At 43.5% G+C, this 16,662-nt stretch overlaps 1 protein-coding gene across 9 annotated transcripts in view; it reads left to right on the forward strand.

Annotated features, from left to right (window-relative positions):
* PAMR1 (peptidase domain containing associated with muscle regeneration 1) overlaps positions 1-16,662 on the forward strand; it is a 142,524-nt gene that overhangs the window by 83,289 nt on the left and 42,573 nt on the right. For 7 of the 9 annotated variants that reach the window (XM_036326181.1, XM_036326179.1, XM_036326183.1 and 4 more), the window contains one exon: positions 12,006-12,182. In XM_036326181.1, coding sequence (XP_036182074.1) covers positions 12,053-12,182 — 130 coding nt within the window. In that variant the 5' untranslated portion in view covers positions 12,006-12,052. Of the gene's footprint in view, positions 1-11,407; positions 11,677-12,005; positions 12,183-16,662 lie in introns of those variants that run through there. The other 2 variants (XM_036326177.1, XM_036326185.1) reach the window with 2 other exon arrangements.

Genomic DNA, 16,662 nt, shown 5'->3' on the forward strand with positions numbered 1-16,662 from the left:
CGAATGACTGGCCTTAAGTCTGAAAATTATTTCCATCTGCCCCACTGGGGGCGGCCAATCCTGATGCAAGAGAAAACTTGTCTACCTGGCTCCCCTGAGACTAGTTCTTGAAGCTGCATTTGATTTGGGGGCGGGGCGGGGGGTGTGTGCAAATCGGGAAAAGTTCCATTTCGGTGATAAACGAGGGACGGTTGTGCTCGCCTCCCCCCTCCGCCCCCCCCCCCACACACACACACACGGGGGAGGACCTGTCACCTTCACTCGGTGGATATTTGAAAGTCACAAGAGCCCAGCTCTCTCTCCTCTTTATGTTAAAGGAGAGGAAAATGCAGTGTTTACAGTTTCTAGTTCCTGAATTCCAGCGCAGAGGACCCAGAGGTCAGCCAGAGCTTTGAAAGCTACCAGAGCAGTGGCAGAAAGTCTATCAGATTCCAAGCCTGGTTTATGTTTAAGGAATTCTGTTTGTCAGTCATCACATGTTCTAGGCCAAAGTATTAGGTTTCTAATGGAGAGGAAGAAGTAAAAGTGGAGGGAAAACCACGCATCATACCTGTAAACAAAACCACTCAAGGAAGGCAGAGTGTTGGCTGGAGATGTTTCACTCTCTTAACCTATGGGACTTACTACTGCTCCCCACTCAACCCTACTCCTTCCATTTTTCCTGGTGGTAGTTATCAGCAAGACAGGTGCAGAGCCTATGTGGGTTGAGAGCAGAGTAGGAAGGGATAGGTAATAGGTTGAGAGCAGAGTAGGAAGGGGTAGGTAGCAGGTTGAAAGTGAAGTAGGTAGGGGTAGGTGGTAGGTTGAGAGTGAAATAGGTTTGGGTTGCACATCAAATTCTTCACCCTTGATGATGGAAACATCAATGATGGAAATCTCTTTGGAGGATGCTCCCATCCTATCTGACCTAAGGGGCCTGATCTGAAATAATGTATTGAGTTTTTGGTAAAAACCAGGCCACCTTCTTCTCTATGCTTTCTATGTATTTATTTAATCCTCTCAACAAACCTAAGTAGTGGTGTTATGATCCCCAGTTCACAGATGAAGAGCTTAAGCAAGGAGCAGTTCAGTACTTGCCCAGGTCACATACCTGAATGTCATGTCTTGAACCCAGATGGTCTGACTTCACAGTTTATGCCCTGAAACACTACACAACCCTGCTACAGTAAGCAGTAGGTCCAACTAGAGTATTTTACCCAAATCATAAGAGACCTTGACGTTAGTAAAGAAATCCATTTATCCCTTGGACAGTCCAAGTGCTCAAAATGGCCCAAGTAAGGTCCTGGACTCACCAGAGGCAGAGTGGATGTGGGAGAAAGGACAGAGACATCAACACCCCAGGGTCACAGAGAAAGTATCCACTCATAGAACCCAAGAGGAGCCATTTCCTAAAGGAAGCGGGGCTCATAAACAGATCAAAAATCCAACCAGTATCTGGGCTAGCTGTCCCCAGCATCATGCATCTCTCTCTGACTAGATGTGGGAGGTGAGAATTTCTTTGTCCCATGGTCACCGTTTAAAATAAAAATCATGTGTCTATTTGCTGAGGGTCAGAATTAAGGATGAGACATGTTTCCAGTCTGGCCCTGACACTCTGTAGCCCTGCTCCTTTATGGATTTATTCTGTCAAGGCCATCAGTGTGCAAACGCTTAGGCTATGGAACGGGAGGAGCAGGCCTGGCATCAGTAAAGGGGAGCATTTTTTTTCTTTATTCTTTTTTCACATAACACAGTTGATGAATATTACAGGGGATGGAGATGTGATCCCTTTCCATGAATACTAAGATGGGTTTATGGATTTTAACCAGTTCATTTCAACTTCTACTAGACACTGATGTCTAAGGTATTATGTCACGTGGTTAAGAGAAGTGTACCACCACCACCCCTTGGCTGAGCAGCAAATGAAGACACTATTCTGTCTCCCTATGCCCGTGGACATGGGAAAGCCTTTATTCCTGAAGTGTGGGCATCTTCACCACCGCCCTCTCAGAGGTCCTGGCTGCCTCAGAGGGTTGAGTTAGTGGTTTGGCAGCAAGTGTCTGTGCAAGCAGAAGTCTGGTCAGTTGGTTTGGTGATTGGAAAGCCAGGGCTGTTGCTGCCAGAACAGAGTGAGGACCACATTCAGGCAATTTCAGTTTATGGGGAGACGCAGCATGTGTCCTCACAAGCTGAATTCATGACCTGTTAAAGATTTCCAGCCACTGGAAATGGAAAACCACTGGATGGAGCGGGGAGGTGGGCCCAGTTCACTTCAAATCAAATGAATTGTTTGAAGATTCCAAGGAATTAAGATATCAATGTTTTTCAAACCCAGTTCCATGTCCATTTATTTCATAGGATTCCTTTGGAGATGATCAGTTAATGCCCCATATCACTGGATCCTGCCTCAGGAGTCAACAGTGATGGTGGAGATCACCTGAGATGTTCTAGGACAAGTTGCCTGAGCTTAGCTTCTAGCTGGTAATATCTACTCCCATATTTTCCAGCATACCCTGGGGTCACCTGGATGGAAGCAGAAGGAAGGGCTTGGCTTGTGTGAAGAATTGTTGTTGCAGGGCTCCTTGGTCTGGCTTTCTGCCTCCCAGTGGGTGGTTGACTGCCTGCTTCTAAATGGTGTTCGACCTCCCTTCTGTGCAAGGCTGGCTCCTCTGGCCCACTCGCTGGTAGAACAGAACAAGTGAGCATTCCTTTATGGAAATGAGATACAAACTGCAATAAATAAAAAATCTCAGCAGTAATAAACCCAGTAGATTAACTGGACTACAAAATAGAGACTCCAAAAGGCCACAGCAAGAGACATATTTCTAACATCGGTCTTTCTCACAAATAACCTTCCCTGGGAATCATGCATGGCTCACGAGTCCACATTCACATATTTATTCAGCAAACGTTATCAGGCACCTACCAGGCACCAGGCCCGGCCCTAGGTGTTGGAGGTGCCATGATGAGTAAGACAAAGTCCTTTTCCTTGAAGTACTCGCAGCCTGCTGAGAGAGCTTATGGTCCAGCCTGGTGTTGAAACCTACAATCTCGGGAGATATGCAGCGAAAAGAAGCAGACAAACCCAGGGTTTTATGAGGAAACGAGTCTGGGGGGTTATGTACAAAGTATATTACAGACCCCCACAAAGCCCTGTAATAAAGAAAGCTGTTATTAACCTTGTACAAAGTTGTTTGGCCACAGAACTGTTTTGCACATAATACCTTATACCAGTGATTTTCAACCAGTGTGCCTCAAGAATTTTAAAAACATGCAGTGCCTGACTATTTAGTCAGGGGCACTGACCTCTTTTCCCCCGGATTATCAAGTAAAAAAACAACGGCCAACACAACAATAGCCATCTGGTGTGAATAAATCAAGATTATACCATTTTTGTCAGATCAGCAAACAATGCAATATATATGTTTTAGTGTGCTGCCGAATTTTAGTAATTATTTTGTGTGTGCCATGAGATGAAAAAGGTTGAAAATTGCTGCGTTACACCAACCAGGGGAATTGGTGCTCCATGGAATCAAGTTTGGAAAACGCTGGTCGCTTGCCCATAATGAATAAAACATTGAAGAATATCTTGTTATTACAGAGGATAGGGTAAGAAGAGAATTTGAAAGTCTGCAAGACATGGACTTCTCTTCAGACTTCTGCTGAGGATGGGGAGGCAGTCTGGTGTCCTTGACATTTAACTCTTGTTGAGACGTTGAAAGAACCAGGGAGATGATCCACGCCATGTTTTGGTGAGACAAGTCCTCTCCAGCACTGACCTGCATGTTTCACGGAGGAAACTCATTTCTTGTGTTCGAGTTGCTTAAAGTGATGTGGATGGTCTGGGATCATTGGATGTCCTGGGAATGACAAGAACTGTGACTGGACTTCCTGACTAGATTGTATCTTTGGTGACAGCCATACTGTCTACTCTTTAAAAAATGAGAATATTTGAGCATTCTTCTAATCCCTGGGGACACAGTTCAAGGTCCAGTTCATCACCAGTTACTCTCTCCCCTCCCCCTCCTTCTCTAACACACACACACACACACACACACACACACACACACACACACACATGCACACGCACACGCACACGCACACGCGCTTGCCGCTTATTTCTAATCCCTTGTTATTAACCCCCATCTTGCCAGTTCTGGTATAGCCCAGTCACCATGACCTTGATTTGCACCACCCAGCAGTGGTCTGGGCTGTTTACACTGGGGCTGTATCCATGGTGACAGCATGTGAGCTTGACCTGCTCATCAACCCCTTGCTTGCTGTTTCTGGGGCTACTTTGTTCCTGCATTTGTTAAATATTTCTCTCTTGTTGTCATGCAACACGGCTTCTCCTTGGCCCCAGCATTGCTTGCCTCCTTCCTCTGCCCAGACTTGTTTCAGAGTAGGTGACTACAGTGGCAATGAGTGAGGAATAAAACCGGCTGTTTCTTTAAAGGTTATTCTGCCTCAGTAGACTTGAGTAACCCCTGAGATTCAGCCCTTACTTGCCATCGAGACAGATGTCTCAATGTGGAGGTGTTCAAGTTCAAATACATGTATACATGAAAGAATAAAAGTATAGATGTGGGTATGTATACATTTAGGTGTGCATGCATGTGTATGTCTATACATGGGATATAGAGTATTATGTTTAAAAATAAGGGCCAGGGTTTGAATCCTGGCTCCACCATTATGGCTGATTTTCTTGGGCAAGTTGCTGGACCTCTTCAGTGTGACCTTACCACCTTCCTCTCTGTAGACTGAGGATAACAGTGTCTCTAATACAGGTTTATTGCAGGTATGAAATGAGATCGTCTATTTAAAGGGAGTACTCAGGAAATTAAAGTCATCTACTCTGCTTTCTACTATGTTTCCCACTAGTACAAGTTTCATAAGGACTTGAAAAGGGAAAATACGGGGTGTTCTATAGATAGTAAAATGGAAGTTACATGGTCCTCTCAAGGCCCACTTCAGCTTCATCTGTAGCCCTATTCCATTCATCTGTGACTCTGTTAGGAAAAAGAAAAAAAAGTCCCTAACGATTCACCATACATTTATCTCTTTGAGACTTGTTTTGCCTCTTGGTTTTATTGTGCTTTGCCTTAGTTCTCTGTGTTTGAAGTAGGGCCACTGGTAGATTCTTGCAGGGGCTGAGGGCCTGGTGTCTCCAAGAATAGGTGATTCTGGGTCAATGATGTTTCCTCCCAAACATGAGACGTTGCTTATGACCACCTGTTGTGATTCAAGGGTGAAGCCAGCCAGGAATCCTCAGGCAAGAAGTCCCCCTTCTCCTTGTTTTAGCGTGCAGAGCTGGAGGAGGTAACTATAATGAGGGCTAGCCTGTGTGAAGCTGCTGCCAGCTCAGGGCTTAGTGAGCCATCGAACATACCATTATAAATGCATCACCCGCTCAGCGTCTCTCCACACTTTACATCTGCTGTTGGCCAGCTGCCTCCGGTAGAAGGAGAATCTGGCCTCTGCCTGGCATCAGGGAACCCAGATGTGAAGACAATGACACTTAGTCTGGAAGCTCTTGGCAAAGAGGTAAATGTGGTTGACCAAGACCCCCGTGTAGCCCTGACACGCTGACTCAGAAAGAAGGTGTTAAAAAGTGTGGAAGATTGGGGAGCAGGCATGATTGTTTGTAAAGTTCTTGGATTGGGGGAAATCCAGATTACATTTTTAGGGTATAACTTACGTTTTTTTGTTTCTAACTTAGCTATTCTAATGCTTTGGTTGTTATATTTGCTGAGTTCTGTGGCCAAGTGCTTTTCAATGTAATATTAAAGTCTCTTTTTAGTAGCCAATGCTAATAAAAAACATAAGATCTACTGAGCTCATATTACAACCTTTGAAATAACCCAGAAGCAGCTGTCCTTCAAGGATTAACACAGTTGTTGAAGAAAATGGCAAATGGGACTCTTCTAAGACGCTAGAGTTTGGGTTTTGTTCCCTTTGGCTGTGGATGTGTGATTTCTATTTCTAACAGAGAAGCAGCAGGGGTGAGGTATGTCCTACTTAAATAGGCATTTAAAAAGAGGGTAGTGGAAAAATGTGACTAGGAAATCTGGAAGCAAGGGGGAGAAACCCAGAAAGCCATGACCAAAGCATAGCATGTGCAGACTGCTTGAAAATGCCACGTGTGTGGGGGCCTCCAGAGGAGACAGTATTACTCACCCTCTTACGCTCTTCACTCCCTTCGCCATTGGTGTCTTCGCCAAATGTGATGGTGTTTTATTCTGTAGAGAATAATGGTAATGTCTTGACACATATGCAGTTTTTCTTCCAAAGCCCTTTATGGTCATTGTCTTCTTCAACTACAGGAACATCAACAACTCCATCAATCTGTGTCCATCCTCCTGAGATGTGGAGAAAATGCTGCACCAAGGTGTCTTGTCCACTGTTGTTTAGCAGCACAAGCGAAGGGCAGATTCAGGATTAAAAGTTGGGTGGCTTGTGTCCACTTAGCCAGTATTGCATTCTTTTTTAAAAAATATATATTTTATTGATATTTTACAGAAAGGAAGAGAGAAGGATAGAGAGTTAGAAACATCGATGAGAGAGAAACATCGATCAGCTGCCCCCTGCACAGTACCCACTGGGGATGTGCCCGCAACCAAGGCACATGCCCCTGACCGGAATCGAACCCGGGACCCCTCAGTCCGCAGGCCAATGCTCTATCCACTGAGCCAAACCAGTCAGGGCCCAGTATTGCATTCTTAATCTGCATAGTCAGAGGGGTGAACTCTGTAGAACCCAGGTAGTGTGTTGGAAGGAATAAGACTTTGGTCTCAGAAAGAGCTAGATTCTGATCTTTGTTCTTTCACCTGAATGCTGGGCCACCTGGAACAATTTATTTACCCCCCCTCCCCTCCCGCTCTGTTCCTCAGTTTCTTCATCTTTTCAGTGAAAAGAGTAACACTTGGAAGGGTGACTGTGAGGATTCAGTGAGCTGGTATATGCTCATTGGGGGCTCAGATAAATTCCCTGTGGGTGCTGAGACCCAGGGAGTAGAGGAGGATGAATGAAGAGCCATGGTGTAGAGCAGTGTGCTTAGTAAGGGATGAGGAGGGAAAGGAAGCGTCAAACTGATTTTTGCCCCTCCCCTCCCCAATGTATAAGAGCCTACAAACCAGATTTCCAGGGAACCATTGAACGTTTTTTCACTCCTGATTCCCAAGGGAGGGTGATAAAGGCATTGACTCTGCAGCTATCATTATCTCGTTAGCAAGAGGAGCTTTGAAAGGGGAAGACGAGGTCACTGAGACTGGGAATCCAGCCAGGCTGTGACGGAGGGTCACTGGCGATGGCATGGTTCTCAAAGGCTCAGGAGGAAATAGGAAATCACCAATGGCCCCAGTAATGATTTTGTCGCCCCTGTCTGCCAATCATTCCTGCTCAGGATTTGCCTGTCTGTCATTGGCCCTGTGGAGTGGGCTGGTAGTCAGGAATGTGTGTTGGTTGGCCATCAGTTGGGAAGTTCAGATTGCACAGAGTGGGTGAGGACTGAGTGGGGATAAGTGAGGGACCCAAGCTGCCGAGGTGCCTATCTCTCTGATTCATAATGTCATTTTTCCCTCTCACATTAGTCTCATTTATAAGATGGCAGGACAGTAAACAGCTCAGTAGGGGTTTTAATTAAGTATGGTTACATGAGATGCTATAGGGTTTTTGGTGGATGCAAAGGCAGATTTCTAACATCCAGCATGAGCGGACACACGATAAAAGTACTTTTCTTTGGGGTGGTCTCGCCTGGGCCTTTAATCGGATGACTGATGTTTCAGGCATGTGTGGAACAGGCTGACCTTTGTTTTCATAAAGAATCCTCTGAGTTTTTCAGGTCGGCCTTCACAGTCATCATGTCAGCATATATTGCCTGAAAATCTAGTGTTGAAAACATGGCTCTCAGAGACTGAGCTAAGGGGACACAGTTGCTCCCCCTACCATTCTGTGGCGTTAATCCCCTGCTGTTTGGGGGATTAAGTGTTCCCCGTGTTGTCAGCAATAGACATGGTTGAGCATTGGATAGCTTTGCAGCAAACCATCAGGCAGACGAGGGGCTGTACTGAGTCATGATGATGGTGATGACAGCCGACCCGTTCATTCATTCATTTGTTCTCCACCAGCTGAACTTGGGCCATCTGGTCAGAAATGTGTGCTGGTTAGACATCAGTTAGGAAGTTCAGATTGTTGTCATTGCCTTGGCATCCCCATTCCTAAAACAGGACTGAGAGGTTAAGGATCTTGCATTTTCCAAAGTGAATTCTGGAATATCCAGAGCTGGACCATCATGACTGGACTCCCCATTCTGGATAGGAGAGGGGGGATGGCTGTCCTGAGCGTGGCTGTGGGAAGAAGGGCTTGGGCAAAGCTTAGGATGTCCAAGCACTTTGCAACTCTCTTGGTATTTGCTCACCCTGATTGTAAAAAGGAGGGAGGGGAGCACTTGCACACATAGGATAATGATGCAGCAATTTAAAATCAAATACTGTGCTGCGAGAATTCTTAAAACATGCAATGCCTGTCTATTTAGTCAGGGGCACTGACCTCTTTTCCCTTAGGTTATCAAATTTTAAAAAATGACATCAGCCAACACAACAATAGCCATTTGGTGTGAATCAAAATTATACCCACTTTTTGCCAGATCGGCAAAAATATATTTTTTGTTGTGCTGCAGAATTTTAGTAGTCAGTTTATGTGTGCCATTGGATAAAAAAGGTTGAAAATTGTTGAAAAAATCAATTTTTAAATAAAAATACTGTTCCCAGTTTTGAGAGGTGAGAAGACCACGTGTATACATTTGTCAGTATCTACCTGTGGATATATATGTGCTTATTGACAGAAGACAATTGGAAGGATAGACAACAAAATATTAAGGATACTTCTGAAGACTTTTTATTTCTTATGATTTTATTTTTTTTTGAAGCTTTCACAAGAGATCTTTTATATTGAAACATGTTGAGTTTTATAAAGAAAAAATATTTGATCCAGTGGAAGAATTAGGGATGACCCCCTGTGTCTGGTGCCCGGAACTCTGTAAGCTGGGTTTTGCTGTGTGATTGTGGGCATGTGCTTGACCTTTCAGTGCCTTGGTCTATCCCAGGGCAGTGCTCCATGAGTTATTTTTGCTGTAGTTGCTTACAGTAGCACCCCTTATCTGTGGTTACACATTCTGCAGTTCTAATTACTGGGTCAACTGTGGTTCAAAAATATTATGTGGGAAATTCCAGAAATAAACAATTTTATAAGTTTTAAATTGTGCACCCTTCTGAACAGCGTGATGAAATCTCGTGCTGTCCAGCTATGTCCCACCCCTGATGTGAATCATCGCTTTGTCTAGGCTAGGGTCTCCACGCTATATACACTACCCCCCATTAGTCACTTTTACTTAGTAGCCCTCTTGGTTATCAGATTCGCTTGCTGTCACAGCGCTTCTGTTCACGAAACCTTTATTTTACTTAATAATGGCACAAAAGTGCAAGAGTAGTGATGCTGGCAATTCAGATATGCCGCAGAGAAGCCATGAAGTGCTTCCTGGAAGTGAAAAGGTTTGTCTGCGTAGGAAAAGGCATAGTATACCTAGGGTTTGGTACTGTCTGTGGTTCCAGGTATCCATTGGGGGCCTCAGAACATATCCCCTGTGGATAAGGAGGGATTACTCTATTTCCTGGGAAGCAATGATGGGATAAATTTTATTTGCAGCTTTTATAAGACTTTGTTGTTAAGTATGGAAGACAAATTAAGTTCGCTCAATCCATTAGGGGTGAAGCTGGAGGTTGTCCTGGCCTGTTCCCCCTAAGCAGCCCCATCCTCTCTAGGCCTGGCATTCTGTGGGCCTGCCTTGCCCCTAGAATCAATTCTCTAAAAAAAGCTCCTTTGGCATTAATCTTTGCTTCTTCTTTACACAGCCCTTTTCCTCACTGGTAAAGCAAAGAGGTAGGCTAGATGTTTACTTTTGTTTGTTTGTTTGTTTTAAATATATTTTTATTGATTTCAGAGAAGAAGGGAGAGGGAGATACAGAAACATCAATGATGAGAGAGAATCATAGATCGGCTGCCTTCTGCATCCACTGGGGGTCGAGCCCACAACCTGGGCATGTGCCCTGACCAGGAATCGAACCGTGACCTCCTGGTTCATAGGTCAATGCTCATCTGCTGAGCCACAATCGGGCGTGCTGGACTAGATGTTTTGAAGAAAAAAAAATGTATTACCTACTTCACCAGGTCATTTTGAAGATTAAATTGTATCAATAATATAAAAGCACCTTAGCTAAATAAATGCTAAAGTGATTTAGCATACATATATGAAAACCTTCAGTAACTTAGTGCTGTTGGTGTTTCTCTAAATCCTTGTTTCTGGACCTGGCCTTTAGCACCATGTTGAAACTCGTGACATTTGTACAGCTAACGCCAAATGATCAGTGAGCCTTTTCTGCAAATGTTGTAATAAGTGGAGAAAAAATCCAGGAAATGGCTCTTGTCTGCTTATTGTGTTTTTAAGTCTCCTCAGCTGGTCAGCAGTAAATATTTCTCATAGACTATTTCACTTATGTGTTTATTTCTTACTCATATTATGGGGGCATTTTCCTATCTCAGTGGGGAGGAAGAGAGGGGTGGATTTACCAGACCAGAAAGAGCCATTAAAACCATCGCCTCCAGTAGTGACAGAATCACAGTGATTGATGTCATTCATTCCCAAATGCCAGTGTGAGGATCTTGGCTCGTCCACCAATGTTTGTGGATAAAAAAGAAAATAGCGTTTTATGCAAGTAGTTCCTTTCTATGCTGCTAGAATGTTCTTATGAGGCTGTGCGTAGATGGCGATACTTTCTTTAAATGGCCCTAGTTGGCAATTAAGAATGACCAAGTGTGTCAGACTTCCAAGTTCAGCGGTAGAAAATAGAAAACTGAACCATGAAATCCAGGAGGTTAGACGCCACCACAGATGCTAAGGTGGGTTTAAGTAGGGTCTACAGAGCATGTTGGGGATTCCTGCCAGAGGGTTTTAGAAACGGCTTCAAAGAGAAGCCAGATTCACTTTCTTCCTCAGATATCTGACCTATTTCTGCTTCAGTCGTCATCTTTGTGCAACATTTTTAGAAATGGAGAATGGGAGAAAGACAAGCATCAAAGCGAAGTCTGTTTCTTAGTCTGGGCAGCCTCCACCTGATTCCTCTTTTAGATTTTGCCAGATGGCCTTTCTTTTTCATTTACTTAAGGTGTGTGTATGATTTAAGAAAGAAATACATAAATGCTACCCAGAAAGGAATACGTTCATTTTTTTCTTTCTCAAGGGAAAGAATGCTCACTTGAATTTAGGGACTGTATAAAGTTCTGCCAATGAGTTCACCCTTGGAAAACATTGAAATTCTCCCAAACATACTAATTAAGGTGCTTTTTGTCTTCTCTGTTGGTTTTCCCTTTGAAGATACCATAAAAGTTGCATGCTGCGAGAGGGAGGAGCCAGGTTTGGAGGAAATGAATGACATGGTCTCCACTTGGCCATCAGCCTTGCACTTGAATGTCCTAATCTAGAGACCGGTCTCCAAACTTTTTTGATGGCCTGAATGCCTGGGCTGTGCTGGGCAGCTGTGCCGTTGAATGGTCCTGGAGTTGTGCACTGCACCACCTGTGTAACTGTAAGCCGTGGCCTGATGCACCCCAGCAAAAATAGAAATGAGCGTAGGCACTCAAGAGGTATATATTTGCTTGTAAATTATCTATGTGTATGTGTCATCCACTTAGATTATATATAGATAAAACATGATTTCTTACTTCGTTAAAAAATGAAAATGAATAGCAGTTCTCACAAATTCCATTTATGCACAATGGGTGGTTTTGAACACCCTCTGAGGTAAGCCACCCACTTGGGAGATGTTGGCCTGGAAGAATGCATAGGGTCCTCTCTATCATTCAGGCAGGGCAATACATTTGTAGGGCAGGGTTGCTTTTTAGCAGTAGAGTACTTATGGGTCTTACCCCTTCCTGCCAGGACCTTTGTCTTTACCTGCTGGTTTCTATTTCAGAGTACACAGTCATTAATGAAGCCTGCCCCGGAGCCGAGTGGAATATCATGTGTCGCGAGTGCTGTGAATATGATCAGATTGAATGCGTCTGCCCTGGAAAGAAGGAAGTTGTGGGTTATACCATCCCTTGCTGCAGGAATGAGGACAATGAGTGTGACTCCTGCCTGATTCACCCAGGTGAGTGTGGAATGGGAGACCTGAGGTTGCCTTGCGTTTTCTGAGGTCATGAATGGGAACAGGCTGAACACTTGCCCTGATGGGAAGCCATCAGGAGGCTTTGAGGCCATGCCTATTAAGAATGGCATAATTCAGCTCATTCTAACTGGAGGAACTGGAGGAGTTCAGTGTTTTCAGTGTTAAAACTCATAAAAATGTGAATTTATATACTCATTCATTGATTTAACAAACAAACTGATATCAAACTATACTACAAGGCCATAGTAATCAAAACAGCATGGTACTGGCATAAAAACAGACATATTGATCAATGGATAAGAATAGAGAGCCCAAGAATAAACCCACGCCTTTATGGTCAATCAATATTTGTCAAAGGAGGCAAGAACATACAATGGGGTAAAGACAGTCTATTCAGTGAACGGTGTTTAGAAAACTGGACAGATACATGCAAAAAAAAAAAAATGAAACTAGACCGCCTCCTTGCACCATACACAAGAATAAGCACAAAATAGATTCAAGATTTAAATGTAAGAGTCAAAACCATAAAAATCCTAGGAGAAAACATAGGCATGAAAACTCAGACATTTCTTGTAGCAATATTTTTTCTGATACATCTCCTCAGACAAGGGAAATAAAGGGGAAAATAAATAATGGGACTACATCAAACTAAAAAGGTTTGCACGGCAAAGAAAACCATCAAAAAAATGAAAAGACAGCCCACTGAATGGGAGAACCTATTTGCCAGTGACATAGCTGATAAGGGGTTAATATCCAAAATTTATAAAGAATTCAAACAATACCAAAAAACCAAACAACTCAATTAAAATAATGGGCAAAGGCCAAGAGACTTATGAAAAGATGCTCAATGTCACTCATAATCAGAGAAATGCAAATTAAAACCACAGTAAGATAGCACCATACACATGTCAGAATGGCTATCATCAATACGTCAACAAACAACAAATGTTAGCAAGGATGTGGCGAAAAGGGAACCCTCATTCTGTTGGTGGGAATGCACCTTGGTGCAGCCACTGTGGAAAACAGTATGGAGTTTCCTCAAAAAATTAAAAATGGAACTTCCTAATGGCCCAGCAATTCCACTTCTGGGAATTTATCCGAAGAAACCCACAACACTAATTCGAAAGAATATATGTTCCCCTATGTTCATTGCAGTGTTATTTACAATAGCCAAGATTTGGGAGCAGCCCAAGTGCTCCTCAGTAGATGAGTGGATAAAAAAGCTGTGGTACATTTACACAGTGGAATACCACTCGGCTGTAAAAAAGAAGGAAATCTTACCTTTTGTGACAGCATGGATAGACTGGAGAGTATTACGCTAAGTGAACTAAGTCAATCAGAGAAAGACAAATACCATAAGATTTCACTTGTATGTAGAATCGAATGAACAAAATAAATAAACAAATGAAATAGAAACAGACTCGGAGATACATGGAACAGACTCGCAGCTGTTAGAGGGTAGGAGGGGTTGGGGGCTTGGTGAAAAAGATGAAGGGATTAGCAAAATCAAACAAACACAAAAAACTGATAGACACAGACAACAGAAGGGTGATTACAAGAGGGAAAGGGGGTTGGAGAAGGTAAAAGAAGGTAAATGGGGATAAATGGTGATGGAAGGAGACTTGACTTTGGATGGTGAACACACAATACAATATACAGATGATGGATGATAGAATCGTACACTTGAAACCTGTATTATTTTATTAACCAATGTCACCCCAATAAATTCAATAACAATAAAACAAAATACAAAACACACTAAGCAGCTCCTATGTATCATGTCAGGCATTGGGAATACAGTGATTTTTTTTTAAAGTCACATTTCCTGCATTCCCAGGGCTTGCAGCCTGGTGGGAGAGATGGAAAGGGAAATAGGCAACTATAATTAAGTATGATAAGTGCTGTGACAGAGAAGCACAAGATACCAGGGGAGCACAGAAGGGGATGGGGTCAGTGGAGGGAAGGTCTGTGGAGACGTATTAAAGGAGGTGATGTGTGTTCTGACGATGGCAGCAGCCAACTGCCAAGGGTGAAGGGATTCTGATAGAGAGGTCAGCCTGTGGAGGACAGCATGTGCTAAGGCCCTGTGGCAAGAGAAAGCATAGGATTTAGGACTCTGCAAGTAGCTCAGTCTGGCAGGAGGGAGGAGAGAGAGAGAGAGAAAGAGAGAGAGAGAGAGAGAGAGAGAGAGAGAGAGAGAGAGAGAGAGAGAGAGAGAGATCATGAACTCAGGCATTTTGATTTATTTATGTGCTTTAATTGTTTAGGTCATTACCCATGTTGATGCGCACATCACCCCATTGGAGGGCACTGGAGGCCCTTCTTGTCCCCCTGTGTTCTTCCGACATGGCCACACTAGGGTTTGAAGGCTTCCGTGGCTTCTCACATGCCAAGATGTGTCGTGTTCTTCTTGTGCATTTTCTGCCCCAGATCTGCAGTCGGTTGGCCGTGTCTCCAGGGAACGCTGGTCTGAGAACACAAGCACCTGAGGTGTTCCTTGCTATTGGACTGTCATTGTTCCAGGTCCCTTTGTTTTGTCTTCGTTTTAGTGAAGACACTGTATTCCCAATGCCTGACATTTTTAAATGAATGTACGTTGATATTCAAGTTCAAATATAATAAGGTTCACTTAACTTCTTTGATTTTATATTTGTATCTCTTTTGTCCCATGGTGAACATCCTATTTTCTAATAATACTAACCTAATCACTTATATTCTTTATCTTCTGTTAGAACATAATAGAATTGTATAAAATAACAATACTATTAGTACTAACAATAAGACCACTGATTGAAGTTACGCTTTCTTTATGGTTATTATTGACCTTAGAATATATCCCACTAAGTGTATACAGTCAAAGTACTGCGTTTTAAAGCCAATCGACGTACAGGCATACCTTGTTTTATTGAATTTTGCTTAATTGCGCTTCATAAATGTTGCATATTTTTTTTTTTACAAATTGAAGGCAAACTTCCCACCAGCAAAAGCTTACGACTCACTTGATGGCGGTGGTCTGGAATCACACCTGCAGTATCTCCAAGATGTGCCTGCACTTCTTTTCTCTGTAACATATGCCACCTGTGTGATATACAGATAGGCTTTTTATTTCCATCCGTTTTCCATATTTTACAATACAAGAAAATATATACACATGTATACATCTTCTCCCTTATTGCACGAAAGTTAGCATACTTTATCCTTGCTTTTTGCTCTTAAAAATGCATGCTGGAGATCACTCACTGACAGTATGAAGCCGCCATCTTCATTTCTTTTTGCAATTACTCATAACTGTGTTGTGTGATTTCCATAGTTTATGAGTATTTGGGCTGCTTCCAGCTTTTTGCTAATATAAACAATGCTATAGTGAATAGCCCAAGGCATACATCATTTAGTATTTTTGCGGTGTATCTTTGGGGTACATTCCTAGGAGAGGGGTTGCGGGTCAAAGAGAGGTGCACCTGTCATTTTGCCAGCCTTTGCTAAATTTTCCTCCGTGCCTTTGGCACTCACAGTGGCTGTGTATGAGGGGACTGTTTTCTCAAAGCCTTGCAACAGAACATGTCATTTGGGATTGTTGCCAGTTTCATGCATGAGAAATGAGATCTCAATGTGGTTTTAGAAAGTTATATCATGGATGACAACAATCTTCTCTGTGCTGGTGGCAGGGATGGTAGGAGGGTCAAGGTCCAGGGGCATGGTGGCAGGAATGTGAGCTGTGATTTCCAGAATGTCCAGCAGCACCAGGGCCCTCACCCGACCAAGTTTGCGAGGTGTTTGTGTGTGGTTCTAGGCTGTGTAGCTCTGAACTCGGTCCTCTGGCCCTTCTGGCAATTCTGTGAGTTCCTTGGTGTCTTTTTTAATAGCGCCTCATTCTTTTTCATCACCAGGCTGGTTTTTGTGGCTTGCACGTAATGGCCTGGGTGTTACTGTGCCAAGAAAGAGTTGGCAGGATCGTTGAGGTTATACTCTGAGTCCATTTGCATCCTCAGTGGCACACGGGTAAGGGAAGCAAAGATGGGAAGTGGCACACAGGTGAAGATGGCCTGTAGGAGGCACAGTGACCCCCCTAGGACCTAATTACGGGCCACATGAATTTGAGGCATCATATAAGCAACTCTTTTCTGGTGGGAGAAGGGACCGTGAGAGGGAAGTAGAATCAGGCTGGTATGTGAAGAGAGGGTTACTAGTCTCTCTCCTACAGGAACCACCATATACACACTGCAAATATATACACCGTAACCCAACAAAGCCGAATTTCAGCCAAAAGCAAGAGTATGCTGTCAGCTCAAGGAGACCCTGGTTATCTCAAACAGCTCAGAAGCCTGCATTGGCAGTTCACCCATCCATCCATCCATCCATCCATCCACCCATCATCCATTCACTCTAATAATATTTATTGAATACTTCCTATGTGGCAGATACTGGAGTAAGTTCTAAGGATAAAATGTGGCTGGGCTAGAAC

The sequence above is a fragment of the Myotis myotis genome, unplaced genomic scaffold, assembly GCF_014108235.1.
Source record: "Myotis myotis isolate mMyoMyo1 unplaced genomic scaffold, mMyoMyo1.p scaffold_m19_p_10, whole genome shotgun sequence".
Lineage (NCBI taxonomy): Eukaryota > Metazoa > Chordata > Mammalia > Chiroptera > Vespertilionidae > Myotis > Myotis myotis.